Below are 17,752 nucleotides of genomic sequence, written 5' to 3' on the forward strand. Positions count from 1 at the left end.
CTTGCTGCTACAGTATTTTGTCCTTCAATCAGTCCACTACCTTCGTAATATCATTCCCTCAAAGCAACATAAGCATCAGACAAGTAGTGAAGAAGATATGAGCAAAATACCAAATTTGCCTATAGCTGAAAATGCAACTAAACTGCCTGATAATGAAGCCGATAACAAAGAATTCCAAAGGCCAAACCCCAAGGGAATGACATCTAGAATGTTATAAGAGAGGATAAATGTCCTCAAATGCCAAGAACAGAGCTGCAACTCACACACCAATTTCTTCTCATATTCCCTCCTAATGAAGCCACAAATGTTTCCTTTTATACTATTTCCAAGGGTCCGCTCAACTCATATGGGCAATGTGGGATAAAAGATGTGTAATATATAAAACATATATTAAAATACCCCTTATGTCTCCCTTGGGTACACATCACCATAAAATAAATATTAAAGTAACATTTTAATATTTTACAATTAAATTAGACGTTACTTTAATAAAACTTCAGGCATTAAAATGTATTAGCAATCGGACTCTGAATAATGCGAGTGATAGCTCATCGGAAAGCTCTCACCGAGGAGTATCGAATCCAATCACCAAAATTGACCTGCACTGTGTCCTGCCGACTTACTAAAAATAGTAAGTATGCCTGAAACTGAGTAAATCAACTTTGTTTTGGCCCAAACTAGAAATGACTAGGCCAAAACACTCCAGGATCCCATTAAACCCTTCGTTAGCCCTCGGGACCATGTAGAACAAGGCTAACGCACACACACTTGGTCAACTACGAAAATGGGGACATTACAGTCCACCCCCCTTGAAATTGCTTGTCCTCAAGCAATCTCAATCCAGCCTGCTGAATAACTTGCTTACTCTCCCATGTAGAATCTTCCTCCGGCAGGTCTTCCCATCTAACCAAACACTCCTTCACTATCCTGTTTCTAAGCTTCCTCTCTCTGATGTCTAGAATAGCCTCAGGTACTAACACAAGCTTCCCCTCCTCATCCAAAGGGGGTAAATTTTCAGAAGGCACTACGCTCTGACCAATGGCTTTCTTAAGCCTAGACACATGAAACACATTGTGCACTCGATTGCCCTCTGGAAGCTCAAGCTCATAGGCGACTTTGCCCACTTTGCGAATCACCCTGTAGGGACCATAAAATCTAGGTTTCAGCTTTTCAGCTCTGCTCTTCTTGAGCGATGACTGTCTATATGGTTGTAGCCTCAAGTAAACCATATCCCCTACCTCGAAGCTACGCTCTATTCGGTGCTAATCAACATACAATTTTTGTTGATTCTAGGCCTGTTGTATATTCTCTTTGAGCACTTTCAGGATGTCCTGACTATCCTGCAATAAGTTTTTGGATTTGGGCACTCTACTGTCCCCCAAAACCAAATCCATGAAGCTAGGTGCTTCATAACCATAGAGTGCCATGAAAGGAGTCATCTTGATGGACATATGATAAGTGGTGTTATAACAATACTCTCCCATATGCAACCATCTGATCCAAGCCTTTTGTTGTGTAGTTACATAGTTCCTCAAATATCCTTCCGCCCATTTATTCACAATCTCTGTTTGCCCATCTGTTTGCGGATGATAACTAGTGCTAGGTGCAAGATCTGTACCACACAACCTAAACAACTCTTGCCAAAAAAACACTCATAAACTTACTATCCCGGTCGCTGACAATGAATCTGGGCAGCCCATGTAACCTGAATATCTCTCTAAAGAAAAGATCTGCCACCTGTGTTGCTGTGTAAGTGGACAGAATAGCAAAGAAGTGAGCAAACTTCGTCAAGCGGTCCACCACCACATAGATGCAATCCTTTCCCTGCACTCGTGGTAAACTAGTGATGAAGTCCATCGAAATACTTTTCCATTTCCTATCAGGAATGGGCAAGGGTTGTAATAAACCTGCAGGAAATGTGTGCTCTCCCTTATTCTATTGACAAACCACACACTCCCTAACATACCTCTGAACATCATCCTTGAGCCCTTTCCATGAAAATCGCTCTCGGATCTGCCTGTAGGTCTTGAAGACCCCCAGATGTCCAGCTGTGGGTGCATCATGAAATGCCTTCAGTATCGCCTCTCTCAAATGTGATGACGGAATCAAATAAACCCTGTCCTGAACTCTGATCAATCCATCTATCACCTCATAGCGATCATCTTGTATGGTACCTGAAATCAATCCACAAGCCCAAGCATCTCCGACATACTCTGCTATAATCTGATCTCTCCAATCTCCTAAAATCTCTGCCAGAGCACATAAGTGAGGTCTCCGAGATAAGGCATCAGCCACCACATTTTTCTTACCTTTGACAAACTCTATGTCAAAGTCATAAGCCTGCAATTTAGTCACCCATTTTTGTTGCTGATTATTAAGATCACGCTGGCTCATGAAGTATTTAATACTATTGTGATCAGTCTTGATCACAAAACGTCCACCTACCAAATATGATCGAAATTTGGCCAATGCATGCATTATGGCCAACATCTCCCGGTCATAGATAGAATAAATTTTCTCAACTCCCCGAAGCTTCCTACTCTTGAATGTAATGGGATGCTTCTCCTGCATCAATACTGCTCCAATCCCATCACTTGATGCATCACAATGAAGCTCCAAAGGCTTCGTGAAATTTGGTAGAGCTAGAACTGGACATGAAGACATTACCTGCTTGAAATGCTCAAAACACCTTTGTGCTGCCCCTATCCACACGAAGGCTCCTTTCCTGGTAAGATCTGTCAAGGGTGTAGCAATCTTTGAGAATCCCTTAACAAACCTCCTATAAAAACCACATAAACCAAAGAATCCCTTAAGCTGTGTAAGGTTTGTGGGAGTAGGCCACTCTACAATAGCTCTAATCTTTTCAGAATCAACCCGAACGCCATCTGCACTAATGATATGCCTGAGGTAAAGGAGATTAGTCATGCCAAACTCACATTTAGATTCTTTAGCATGCAATGACTCTCTCTCCAGAATAGATAACACCTCCTCCAGATGATGTAAGTGCTCCTCCCAGGTCTTACTGAAGACCAAGATGTCATCAAAGAAGATCAAGACAAATCTCCTCAGTTGCTTCCTAAATACCTGGTTCATACAACTTTGAAATGTAGCAGGTGCATTGGTTAGACCAAATGGCATAACCATGAACTCAAAGTGGCCATAGTGACATTGGAAGGCTATTTTCTCAATGTCCTTTGCTCTCATCCTGATCTGATGGTATCCGGATCTCAAATCAATTTTGGTGAAGAAGCATGCCCCATGCAACTCATCAATCAGCTCATCAATCCTAGGAATGGGATACCTGTTTTTAATTATTTTCTTATTCAGTGCCCTATAATCGATGCACATGCGCATTGTCCCATCCTTCTACTTTACCAATACTACTGCTGAAGCAAAGGGGCTCTTATTGGCCCTGATATGCACCATCTCCAACAAATCCTCAATCGCCTTCTCTATCTCATCCTTGTGTTTCTTAGGATGACGATAGGGAGTAATCATAACTAGTTTCGCTCCCTCCTCGAGCTCAATAACATGTTCCATCCCTTTGTCAGGAGGAACCCCATGAGAAATATCGCTAAATACTTTAGCGTGTCTATCAAGTATCTTCTGGATATCTGGTGGATGACTCTTTTCTTGTGGCTCTGGTGAAGTTGGCATAATGTAGCACTCTGCCGCCCACTCTATGTCATCATGATGAAAAAGTCTCTGCATTCTCCTCAAGGACACTACTCTGCAACCTCCATCTGAAAGTCCTCTAAGTACCACAGTTCTGCCCTCATGCTGGAATCTCATCTCCAATTTTGCTAGATTGAGTGTGAACTCAACTAGTAAAGCCATCCATGTCATGCCAAGGATGACATCATAATCTTCCATGTCCACAACATAGAACTCATCCTCTAGCTCGTAGCCATCTCCAAACTTGATGCGAAGATTAGATATCTTCCGAGTGCATAATAACTTATCACTGTTAGCCACCATGACTCTAAACCCATCATGCTCCTCTGTCTGTAACCCGCTCCTGGCTACCAACTGTGCATCTATGAAGTTATGTGTAGCCCCAGTGTCAATAAGAGATATCACTTTCTGCCCCTGGATAGTACCCCTGACCTTAAATGTGATTGCCTTTTGGGCCCCTGTCAAGCATGCCAACGATCTATCATCCTTAGGAATGTTGCTCTTCTCTATAGTGTTACCCTCATCTGAATCAGAGTGCTGATCCTCCCCTTCTGACTCTGACTCTTCTGCTGAAAAATACTCCATTTGATTTGCCTTAGCCTTGAGAGAACATTTATGAGATAAGTCCTAAGGCTCTCTACAATGGAAGCACAACTTCTTCTTTTGAAGTTCATTCAAGGTTTCATTATCTAGTCCTTTTGATCCTTCTTTGGGTTTGCTATACTCTTTCTAAAATGGTTTTTTGTCTTTGTCCTTGCGGTAGGAAGAATCTGTTGAATGGTTTTTTCCTTTGTATACCGAAGGGGCTAAATCTCGTGCCTTTTTAGTTGCTTTAGCTAAGGTGAGTGGATCATGTCCCTTCACCCAACCTCGTAATGGATCAGCAAGACCATCACAAAATAACACCACCAATCTCCTAGGAGAGATATCAATAACAAGTACAGACAAGCGCTAAAACTCGGCAATGTAAGCATCCACAAAACCTGACTGTTTTAACTGTGCTAGCTCCTTGAAATGTAACTCGGAATCCTTAGTGTCAAATCTCTCAATCAATGTTTCAGTGAATTCCTCATAGGATGAAATCTGATTATGCCCCAAAGTCACCATGCCATGATGCCACCATTCATGTGCAACGCCATCCAAGTGCATAGCCGCATACTTGATAGCCTCCTCCTCAGGCATAGGATTTAGCTGCAAGTATGTATCTACCTTCTGCACCCAAGCTTGTGCAGTCATCTTCCCTGAAGCATCATAATAAGGTAAAGAAAGTTTTATGACTTTCTTCCTCAACTCAAAGTTTTGATTCCTCCCTCCTGCTTTAGGCATGTGTCTCATCCTCAAGTCCATATAATTTCTAAGAGAAATATCCGCCTGAAACTCCGGTCCACTAGCCTCCCAGTCCCTCCTGAGCTGATCCTGTAACTCGATAATCTGCGGTTCGTTTACTGGTTGAACCGGATCTCTGGGTGGGAAAGTGGGTAGAAGAGGTCTCGAGCTCGCAGTCCGAGCTGGGCATGCAATGTGTCTAAAGTTATCAGCCTCATTCCCATTGTTGCCATGTCCATTGTTACCATTAATGTTATTCTCAGGACCATTGTTGTTGCCTTGGCCTCCAAGGCTATTGTTTCCCCTATTGTTATTGTTTCTGTTGTTGGCATCACCTGGATTAATATTGACACCCATTTGTCTAGCCATGAGCTGCAACATCATGTCCATTCGCCTATTCTACTCCTGCTGCATACGCTGCCCCTGCTCTAATGTATCTAGTAACTATCTGAACAGTACCTCCCCCTGATTTGGACCAGCATTTCTGCCTCCGCCTAATCCTGTATTCCTGTCATCTTGATCACCCATATTATTGTCCTGATCAAAGAATATCTCCTCTGTGTCTGTATGGTTGGATTCAATGTCCACCTGCATGGACATACTAGACTGTTTGCTTTGCAAGTCTGAAATCCTATTTTGTCTTGCTCTAGTATCAGAGAAATTATAAGACCCCTGTCGCATGCTCAAACATAAATGCTTAGCCTGTGTTTTTTACTTATTTCTGATTTTAGTGTTTTGACATTTCATCAAACACTTTTTCCCTCTATCCGGCTATTCCAAATTCCCTATAAGACCTCCATAGGATGGCAGGACTTATAGCTCTGATACCACTGTAATGGGCACCCCTGAATGTCCCAAAAACTAAACCAAATTGCTGAGAGGAATTATGTCAAATAGTTTGCATTCAACCTCTTATTTCTCCGTTTAATGTTTTAAACCCCTTATAACTCCAGAAATCAAACGTTTATTTGTTTGTTGTGTTTTGTGCATGGAATTGGCATCATACAACGTAAACAAGAAAGAAACTACAATAATATGCAAAGTGGAAATGAACTGCTGCCAATAAAATGTTATTTTCAGAATTCATAAAACCAAATGCATGGCAGATTTATCAACTCACTAATTACTTCAGCATTATTGACATAATACTCCAGCGCATGCTTTCGAACTTGCTGCTACAGTACTTTGTCCTTCAATCAGTCCACTACCTTCGTAATATCATTCCCTCAAAGCGGCATAAGCGTCAGACAAGTAGTGAAGAAGATATGAGCAAAATACCAAATCTGCCTGTAGCCGGAAATGCAACTAAACTGCTTGATAATGAAGCCGATAACAAAGAATTCCAAAGGCCAAACCCCAAGGGAATGACGTCTAGAATGTTACAAGAGAGGATAAATGTCCTCAAATGCCAAGAACAGAGTTGCAACTCACACACCAATTTCTTCTCATATTCAACCTCCTAGTGAAGCCACAAATGCTTCCTTTTATTTTATTTCCAAGGGTCCGCTCAACTCATATGGGCAATGTGGGATAAAAGAAGTGTAATATATAAAACATATATTAAAATACCCCTTATGTCTCCCTTGGGTACACATCACCATAAAATAAATATTAAAGTAACACTTTAATATTTTACAATTAAATTAGACGTTACTTTAATAAAACTTCAGGCATTAAAATGTATTAGCAATCAGACTCCGAATAATGCGAGTGATAGCTCATCGGAAAGCTCTCACCGAGGAGTATCGAATCCAATCACCAAAATTGACCTGCACTGTGTTCTACCGACTTACTAAAAATAGTAAGTATGCCTGAAACTGAGTAAATCAACTTCATTTTGGCCCAAACTGGAAATGACAAGGCCAAAACACTCCAGGATCACATTAAACCCTTCGTTAGCCCTCAGGACCATGTAGAACAAGGCTAACGCACACACACTTGGTCAATTGCTAAAATGGGGACATTACACCTGCGACCGATGTCAGCGGGTACTGTGTACCCCTGCCATTGCAGTACCTACGACAGCCAGTACACTGCGACCGTAGTGGGCACGGGGGCACGGGTCTCGTCCCCCCCCATTTTATGCATATTACTTAAAAAAAATAAAAATTGCATAAGCGATTTCAACTCGCCGGTTATTATATGCGATTTCAATTTTAACAAAGTTTAACATTTTTTTTTAAAACGTATTCGATCAATGGTATGATATTCGATTTTTAAATGAATATATATATATATGGAAATTCGAGAATATAAACAGTTTATTTAAAAATTATAATTTTCAGAATTTTCCTATAAACTTTTGATCTCAAATTTATCCAATAATCAATCTAATGGATTTGGCTACAATTTAAACCCTAGTCCCGTGTTCTTTTCAATCTATGCATATAAGATTCTCAAATAAATGTAACTACCCATATTGAGAATGCATACAATTAAATAGAAAAATCCCCAGAAAACATATGGAAGACATGAAGAAGACAGGGAATGCAAGATGCAGAAATAGCATAAATAAAATCACAAGAATCTACCCGAATTCTAATGCTAATTCACTCTTCCTCAGAAAACCCGCAGAGCAAGCTCCTCCCTTCTTCAGAGTTCTCGAGTCCTCCAATGCTCCAATTGCTCTCCAAACGCTATCTCTAAGATTCTAGGAATGCCTGAATATAAAGAGTTCTCAGGAAACATCTAGAATGCTTCTAGAAATAGCTAGAAGGTGTCACCAACTAAGCATGTGTCTTTTCCAACCTTCTAGATGAGTCATAAGGTTGTAGACACCATGTGCTTAATTGATGCACTAACCTCCGTGTTGTTGACATAAGAGAATTACAAAGGTGCGTTAACTCCTAGGCAAGCTTATAACTCCAATTTACTTTTTTATATAATTTCTATTTAAATCTTTATAACTTTCATTTTAATTTTTATAACTTTTATTATTATTATTTATTTATTACTTTTATTATTATTTATAATTATTATTAATTTTAATTTCTAATTTTCTTTTATTTAATCCTTTTTCCTCAATTAATTTACATTTAATTAATTATAATCAAAATATCAAAGACCATGATATTTTATATTAATCTTCTCAAATAATTAATTTATTAATTAAATCCATTTATTAAGACTTAATTAATAGAAAATTCACCATAGACCTCCAAGATAAAATATAAAAACCCATTATAGAGCAATTCACACAAAATCAGTCTAAAGGGTTAAAAATCATGAAATATGTCATCCGACACATTCGGTGGGTAAAATATCCAGATACTTGTCCTACCTCACTAGGACAATTGGTTTAAGGGTTTGGGATTTGGACTTGAGAATTTATCTCCCTTCTCTTATCATTGAGATAGTATAATAGGGTACGCTCATCCTGGCAATTCAGGAAAGTCGATACCCGGTATCTGCAACCTGCAGAAAAATCATGCATGTACATACAATATATATAATGCTAAGCTAAACAGGCAATGGCAGGAAGTGGTGCATTGTGTAGATCCTGACTAAGCAAGTGACTACGACTCCCTTCCTTAACCATATCAGAAACGCCATACAATATGAAAACACACACACCATACACATGCAAGTATAGGGTAAGTATCCATAATAAAACACATGAGATAATAAACGATCTAACTAATCATCAACAATAACTGAAAGCAATATAATAATCATCATGCATATATGAAATGTAAAGTCTAAATGATCTCATCATGTAACCACTGAATCCATAACATACTGTCTGATAGTCTCAAAACAATACCACTAATCCATCAACATAAAACTAGTCTATCATAGTCTGATAATAACAACAACAATGTCCAGAAAAGATGTGAACGAGGGTAGGCACTACAATGAGGTGGAAGCTTTCCTTCCTATGTTTTAGCTTGTTCACCTCCTATTCACCATGACATCGAACCTAACCACTTATGGATCTCTCTCAAGCTCATCACTTGTTAAGACATCTCAAAATGATTTCTTTTGTGAGTAGTATTAATTTAATTTTCTTTAAGCATTGTTGACTCACGAATGTCAATAGCTTCATGCCCTCAAGCTTTAAGTTTTGGTATGGTCCAGGTAACTATACAAGCATGGATGGATAAAGGAAAAGAAAACCATATATATATATATATATATATATATATATATATATATAAAGCAAAAGTATGAGTGACACACAAAACAAAAGCCATCCAATAAAGAAAGAAACAAGACTAAGAATTTAAAGGCAAAAAAGAGCACTAAGAAGCAATCAAGGAATCAAGAGAGAATAACAAAGGAGGATAAATTGAAGCTTCCAAAAGGACTTCAAACCTCTCTTTAGATTCTACCTCATCCTTTGAATGTGACAGAGAAAGTTTTCTCTAGCACATCATTAGAATTTTGACGTCACTTTATTTTTTAAAAAAAGTTGGCAAACAAGACAAAATAATAAAATGCTTGTGCCTCTACCTTTAAATAACATATTAGAATAATAGAGGCTAACATACATCTAAACCGCAAGTTACCTTCGACTAAGCAACCACATGTACGAGAATGTAATCCATCAAAATCATCAAGAATAAAACTTGGCTCAAACGTGCTTCCAATAGATGACATCTATATAACATAACATCACCCTCATGTCTTGTGGCAAACCAATTTAGCAACAATCTTTAAGCTATTATACCATTTTAATTTTTTTTAAAAAAAATGTAGACTTTATAACTTGTGATTGCTTTTTTCTTAAAAACGATACAAAAATCTAGAAAACTTTTCTATCAAAGAAAACTCCTATTTTTAATTTACATCATTTAGTGAAAAAACATTAAATAACTGTCTTCATAAAACTACAATCTAAAAAAATAAAGGCATATTGAATCAAGATTTAACCCTACATAATAGACTTAAACTCAATCACATATTAAACTAAAATCTTTGATAATGAACCCACCTTGACTTCCCATTTCCACGATTTGTATATATACACATTATTTATTTATTGTTTAAGAATCTAAAACTCTAAATCAAAAGATCACTCTCTCTATTTAATGAAACTTATATAAACAACCATATAAACACTCGATTTTTAAGTCATTCACTTCCTCAACAAGGACCGCCAGTTTTAAATGATTAAGAAAACAAAACACGAAATGACAAAATAAGCTTGAGTGTGAACTAGTGCCGAGGAACTTCTTGTAAAACTTAAAAAATGTATTTTTGACATTCCCGCGCGCAATATTTGCCGCCAAATTACTCTCTCCTACACTTCGGCCCATTCTGAATCAATCGCTCTCTTTTCTCACCGAAAACCCATCTCACTCGAAATCCAGAATTGGAGTACCTCTATGCCCAACTGAACCGAAAGGAGAACAAAATGAGCGGTCAAGGTAGAGGCAAAAATGTGCCTGGTGGAGGCGCGGGATACAGATCCAATGCACCCGAAGGAGGGCGGGGCAGAGGAGGGGGAGGACGAGGCAGAGGGGGCAGAGCTTTCGGTAGGAAGCCCCGTCCGAATAAGATCAAGCGAGGTGAAGAGGAGGAGCTAGAGGCCAAGCTAGGGTTCGATCTCTTCACTGAAGGCGAACCTCGCTTAGGATGGCTTCTTACTATGGCATCTGTAAGTTTAAGCTTCAATGCGTGCTTTTATTTTTCTTCTAAGATCATTGTCAAATGCTTTTTTTTGGAATTCGCAGCATTGGAAGAACAATGAGACATCTTTTTTTGTTTTCGTTTACGGAAATGGTCATGCTGTTAACTTTTCCATTTCATTACACCACTAGACAAAAGACGTGCATCCTTTATCCTTCTTCAGGAAGATGAATCATGCTAGCTTTGTGCAACTACCTAAAATGTATCGGGGGATGGAAATTATAGCTAGAATGGAACAGATCAGAGGAGCAGTCTATGCGATTTACAAAAGCGTGCTAATAATTAGTAGAAAGTAGTACAACTAGTTATGTTCTTCATTTAATATGAAGCATGACTGGCGTGGCTTTCCGTAGCTATTTGTTAAGCGTCCTTACACTTCTTTTTTAATGCTACCGAACGTACGTGCCCCTTTTAATTGCATCGATGGAGAACTCTGAGGCCTCAATTTCCCGTTTCTTCATAGAACAGTTATTTGATTTCAGCTCCCTTTTTCAACACACTCACTCATTTAAGGACTTGTTGGTTGCCATCTAAGCTAGCTGATGAGCTCATTTCATTTTTAAGTAGCGAGAGAAGAAAAAATATGTCAACGTGCACAAATAATCTAGACAGAACCATGGACCTATAAAACTAAGCTGGCCTAGAATAGGCAAAAGAGTGCTGGACGAGTACCGGTAGCATCTATAGGGTAAGCTCCCAAACTTGCTCACTTTGTTGTGAAAAATCACTCTTCTCTTTTCTCTGAAAATTTCTCTTGTCGATCTCCAAAATTAGGGCCGTCATACATATAAGAGCCCTTCTCTTGGCAGGGTTTGAATCCATACCATGCTCAACCCCCTTTGGAGCATAGCTCAATGAATTTGTTTCTTCCGTTTTCAGTTATACTCACATATGCACTTTGCTTGTTAGGAATTTTAACCCAAGGTTACTTTGGACACTTTTACCATCTCCAATAAAATTTGGCAGCTAGGGCTTGGCTATTGAGCTCCAATTGCCCTAGGTCAAGGATGCCATATTGTTTAGTTATAGACACTTAATCCTAATTGACTGAATTCCTTTTCAATTTTTTTTGGAAATTCAAATCACCCATAAGAATATTCTAGATTGTGTCAATTTTTGGAAAGAAACTCTCAGGGATTGATAGCACTAAGAATCTATAATTAGGAAAATCTGCAAAGTAGGTTTTAGAATTGTCAATTTTCAAACAAAAGATAACTATTTGAAAGTCCAATGACTAACACTCATTCAAAACATGTCCAAAATACTTTTCCATTTATTTGGATTGGGGTAGCTAAGAGATGAAGATATTTTCAAATGATCCAATGAGAGATTCTCTATTTTAAAGTATAACATGTGATGTGATTCTTTGCTAGATAAGCCACATAAATTTTTAAATAGTGTTGGACTTGTCTTCATTAAACTATTGTCTAAAGGCAGACACATAAATTCGAAGCTATCCTGAAGTTGATCGTGTCTTGATTTCACTAACTATCATGATTGCAATACCATCCTCAACTTGAAGGTGCCATAGGGGACACCATCTTGAATCCAATGCAAGCTCTTGATTTAATCATTAACTCTCTGGTGCTCAAGCATTCTGCCTAAACCTTTTTTCATTAGGTTGAAGATGTATGAAGATCTAGGTTCATTGAGGGTGTAGTCTTGTGCAAGCCAAAAAAGAGAGGAGAAAGAAGGCCTTAAATAAGAACAAAGAAGGAAGGAAAAATCTCATAATTCATTTTGTATTCAATCCTCCTTATGCAAAATTCAAAAATTGACAGAAGATTCTTGAGGAATGATCACCTAACCTTTTCATAGGCCTTGGACATGGCCATAAATGAACAACCTCAGCAACAAGAATAATATCATTAGATTTGGTGCCCTTTAACACAATCACCTTGGTTAGACAGAATAAGAGAGGTCAAAATCTGCCTCAAGCACTCTATGATGAGTTTGGTGATTATCTTGTAAACATTGCAAAGGACAATGGGATAAAACAAATCAAAAGAATTTAGCCTTCTCTTTTCTAGGAATCAAGGTCAAGAAAGTAGAATTAATAGCTTTTTGTGTTTGCATATTGACCACAGATTCACAAACAACCTCTAGTAGATGAAGCTTTAGGAATTTCCAGTGTTCTTGAAAAAGATTTTGTATAAAAACCACCAACACTAGGAGAATTACTTTTCTTCTTCTAAAACATAACTTTCTCAGGCCCTTCAATTGAAATTGGTCCCATGAGTAGTTTTTTCATATTCTTAGCAACCAAAGCTGAAATACAACCAAACAAATTATTCTTCCTCCACAACACTAGGGTTATTGTTCGTGATGAGGAGAAATGCAGGATAACTTCCCTAGAAATGTTGTGGAAAGAGGAAAGGTGATCTCCTTGAGAAAAGAAAAGAAAAATAAACAAATGTATGTTATTGTCCTTGTATGACCAAAAATAGGTCAATGAGACTCAAGAGAGTCAAAGTCTCCACAAGGGGAAAAGCAAAGATAAAATACTAAACAATAGGGAACCACAAGAAAAGTGGTCCACAAATAGGTACAAATATATAAGAAAGTGGAACAAGAACCTCAAAGAGCAAAGAACAACCATAGTGAAAAATTGAAGAATGTCATGTCCTCTATTTGAGACCCTAATGATAATAGACTAGGTTCCTAAAATAAAATATAATAATAAATAATAATAAGATTAGAAATATCAAAACAAATAAATAAATATAATCTTTAATTAAAATACAAAATTACAAATGAATCAATAGTCAAGTTTATTAAAGAAATTAGTTAACTATATACACAACAATTATAATACCTATCAACAATTAGCCATAACCAATTAGTCAACTCTCAAAGAATGTGTTCTTTAGGAAGAAACACAAATATTGAAAGAGTATGTCTTTTGAGATGCATGCATAATGGTACTGAAGTCTTTCATTTTATCAATATCGAACATAAAAGAAATATAAGAATGGAAGATTATTAAATACATTATAAATTGATCATATGGAATGGGAGGAATATAAGAAAGATGAACTAGACGATAAAAAATATAATTATTACGCTTCAAGGAAGAGATAAAAAAGGAAGGGAATCATCACAATGCTGTAAACATTGAGGGACAACAAATTACATTCTATTGTATCTAAGTTAAATATTGATTCACAAGCTATTATATTTGAATCTTATTAAAAATAAATAACTATTATTAGACTATATATATATATTTATAGTAAATTGAAATAAGAATTATCTATACCTGATAATAATATTGAAATAAGAATTATACATATATTTATGTTATATTTTAGATGTGAATATACATCTATATAGTACATATTAGTATCGATGAAATCAGAGTCATTTCTATATATATATATATATATCCAAATTTTCTATAATATATATCTAAATGGTCTATTATCTAAAGTATTATATTCAATCCTATTACTATTTAGCTAAGAAGAGAAGACTGAAGTGTTACCAAGGAGGGGCTTGTGTAAATCCAAGCAATGGACATTTCTCCAAAGATAGGGTGGGAATTAGTGATCTTGAGCGCCTTGCGGGCATTCTCCAACAAAGGCTTAAGGGCTTGGACCTCTCTCTCTCTCTCTCTCTCTCTCTCTCTCTCTCTCTCTCTCTCTTCAACCAGATAAGATGAAAGAGGCTCAATAGAGAATGTTATATTAAATTGTTATCTTACTTGTTTAAAGATAAAAGAGCGAACTATTCTAATTTTTTAATTAAAGTTCTCCTTTATTCAAGAAAGAACAATTTAACTAGCAAGTTGAGCATGTTGGATGTTCTCACTATCATTTGATTTATGTAAACTTTGCTGCTATTGTCACTAAACATGAGACATCTTAAACTGAAGTTATGTGTAGATACAACTCATGAATATAGTTATCGAGTGAACATTGTTGAAATTTGAGGTCATTTGTCTTTGACGGAAAATCCTTTCTGCCAACTTGCCACTGCCAACAAATGCAAGGTCAAGTGAAAGGGCCACTAAAACTATCTGTCCTCATAGCAAGAGTTTGAATATCAAAATGGAATGCTAATAGGGATAAAGGAAGTTTAAATTTTTGCATCCTAAGTCTGCTCCCATTTTATTTAAAATCAAATGCAGCTTTTAACCATAAAACAATATTTTGTTTTCGTAGCATGGTGTTAGATATTCTCAATGTGGGTAGTCATCAACGTTAGCAAAGTTTTCTGTTTTCTTTGGTTTAATTATGTCTACACTTTTACGTCCAATTTCTTGGATCATGTTGAGAAACCAAATACCAAATTTACTTTGATGAGAGAGAGAAATGGTGAGATGGAAAATAGTTCATAACAAAAATATAGCTAGCATTCTTTTGTTTACATTATAAGTCAATGTTTAATGATGTCACATTTGCAATTGCCATGCTTTCTTTGGTATATTGCAACAAACATTCAGGTGCTAGGTAGTCAAAAAGCTCCATGAGTTTCTTTGGCACACTGATAGAATTTCTTTTTGATCGGTAATAATATATTGTATTGATATTCAAAAACAAAGTCACATTAAGAATTAACAAAAGATGCACCATAGCAATGTCGTGCTATCCAAAAAGACTCCCATACTTGAAAACCCCTACCTATGGAATAGTAACCAAGAACCCCCATACATACAAAGGATTTCATTTTGCATAATATTAGCCCAAAATGCCCACACCTAAGGCAAAATTGCAGGCCCCAAACATGTACCCAAACAGACCACCCATACCCAAGAACTGATCATGACTCATTTTAACTAGTTAGTTGCTTCCTCCCTTGAGAAGTTGGGGATACCATGATCTTGCAAGGAGACATTGTGTCAACGAGCCTTCCTCCCACTATGAGCAAAAACACGTTTTGGAATTAGGGAGATGTTCACCCTTGCCATAGGGAATTGACCAGTCTGTGAAGATGGGCCATGCACCTCACCATCCACAAGTTGCACGTCTTGTAGATGAGAAGATACCCCCGCTACCTCCGCATTATAGCCACCCACAAAAAGCACACCAAACACCTTGGGTTCTTGCTTGCCCTGTCATGAAAGGATTTGCCTTCAAATTTGCAACCTCGCATCCCCACCAATTGGTGCATTAGATCTCATTGGTGTCTTCTTTCGCTTCCTTACCACCGAGTCTCCCACCAATGCCCGCTCCAATTTTAGAGAGCAAAGGACTAGAAGCAATTTGTGCCAACCCCAAGACACTAAAGGAAGGATAACTTCATTTGGGTTTGTGGATGACCAAACCAACAAAGGTTGAAGTTCACCCAACCCTTCCCCTATCAATCTGTAGGTTCTCCATGTGAATACCAACACCAATCTTGGCTCTACGAATCACATCATTTGCACTACCATCCCACTTGTGCTCGAGACACCTTTGCATTAGAGTTCGCCACATGAGTGCCAGGGCCAAGAACAATGATGAGATGTCCAAATTGGACCTTGACTACCAATCTACTTCCTGATAGTGCTCACCAAACATCAGCTTAAGCGCCTCCCAAAAAAGCTCCTTGTTGAGCTTGAAGATGTTCCTTAGTCAGGTCACTGAGATCGAACCCTTATTGGAAGGGATTTGTCCATTAGTCAAGAGTGAGAAGTTAGCCTCCATAGACTTCAAGTGATGCTTTGCACACAAAAAGCTGTTGGTGATAATGGGTGCCAAAGGCTTGTGAGGATGAGATATTTAAAATCCCGTGGATGCCTCTAGAAGGCGTGTCCCTCAGATCTTGAAAGATTGTGATGTTCAATTCAGACATATGCTGTACCCCCCACTAGTCCACTCACGTAATGCCAACTAGTTTCATCGCCTCCATTCCTATAAGGGTAGATTTCCAAGGATTGGTAACGGATACCAAGGATGGGTTAGCATCACCAAAAGAATTGCCCCAGTTGCAAACCTTCAGCCACCACCGTTGTGGTATAATTTTAGGTGTGAAGGGGTCACATGGCCAGCTTGTGGGAAGGGATGTCATTAAAAACTCAATGATTGCAGAATTGTCATTCGCATGACATGCCACTCCAATATTTGGTAACTTGTTTGCTAACTCATTTGCTTTCCTAGGCACATGGGATACCCTGAACTCAGTTACCTCCTTCAATAAGTCTCTGATTTGCCTGATATACTTATCAAGGTACCATGCATCCAAACTTCCTTTTGCTATTCCATTTATCACTATCTAAGAGTTTCCCTCCAAATGGAGTTTGATGCCAAGTTTGATTCCTAACATGACTGCATCAACAACGGCAAGGCATTCCACTTGGTTATTGGTTAAGCTGATAGAACTAGATTTTTTGATACATTATAAAATATCACATATCAGCATTTTGAAGATATCATCATGTTTAGGTTTGTGTGATACAAATTATATTTTTTTCTCATCATTTTCCAAAAAGCTTCCTCTCTGAACGGTTTTCTCAAGAGGAGACAAACAAGTAATCTGATTTTGTGCCCTCCCTTTAAGTCAAGGTAAGAATTGTTATTGATATACTCTCTCTCCCTATGCTAAACTATAGTGATTATGGTGAAGCCCTTGCTTCTCTTCTATTTCACATTCTTAATATAGACTCTATAAATGATATTATGCTTCATCACTTCATTCTATTTGCTAAAGATCTACTCAAAGTCCATGTAAATGATTATTGCATGTATGCAGTTCAGATTTTGTATGAATAGGTCTTCTTGGAGATATAAAATTTTGTATTTGCTTCAATGTTTTCTGTATGGGTTTTTATTTTTATTTTTATAATGGATCTCACAACCATTGGAATGCAAATGAGGACACAACCCCCAGGCATGCTATATCACATGCTACCAAAAGGGACTTGAACTTAAATCAATTTATTTATGAATAATCTCAATTACCATTACAGCACAATGTCTTTGCTTGCTTTGTCTTTTTATTGATTCTCTTAGAGCGACCACCTTTATTGAAATGTTGTCATTTTGATTAATATCTTCTGCAGTCATCATTTGAAGATGAAGATGACAACAAAACATTCAGCTGTGTTGATCTCTATTTTGTATGTCAGGTGAGTTGATGGCTAGTTTTATTCTGCCACGATTTACTCAGTGACATTACTAAGAATATATCTGCACGTATG

General features: G+C 37.6%; 1 protein-coding gene across 1 annotated transcript in view; it reads left to right on the forward strand.

The window, feature by feature from the left end:
- The first annotated feature begins 10,257 nt into the window (after positions 1–10,257).
- The window catches only part of LOC149539209 (DNA polymerase epsilon catalytic subunit A-like), a 106,859-nt gene continuing 99,364 nt past the window's right edge, over positions 10,258–17,752 (forward strand). Inside the window, exons 1-2 of the mRNA XM_089800543.1 lie at positions 10,258–10,600; positions 17,615–17,680. Of these exons, the coding sequence (XP_089656669.1) occupies positions 10,358–10,600; positions 17,615–17,680 (309 nt within the window). The 5' untranslated portion in view covers positions 10,258–10,357. The remainder of the gene's footprint in view (positions 10,601–17,614; positions 17,681–17,752) is intronic.

The sequence above is a fragment of the Cupressus sempervirens genome, chromosome 9 (assembly GCF_028749045.1).
Source record: "Cupressus sempervirens isolate cs-2001-9-10 chromosome 9, ASM2874904v1, whole genome shotgun sequence".
Taxonomy (NCBI): Eukaryota; Viridiplantae; Streptophyta; class Pinopsida; order Cupressales; family Cupressaceae; genus Cupressus; species Cupressus sempervirens.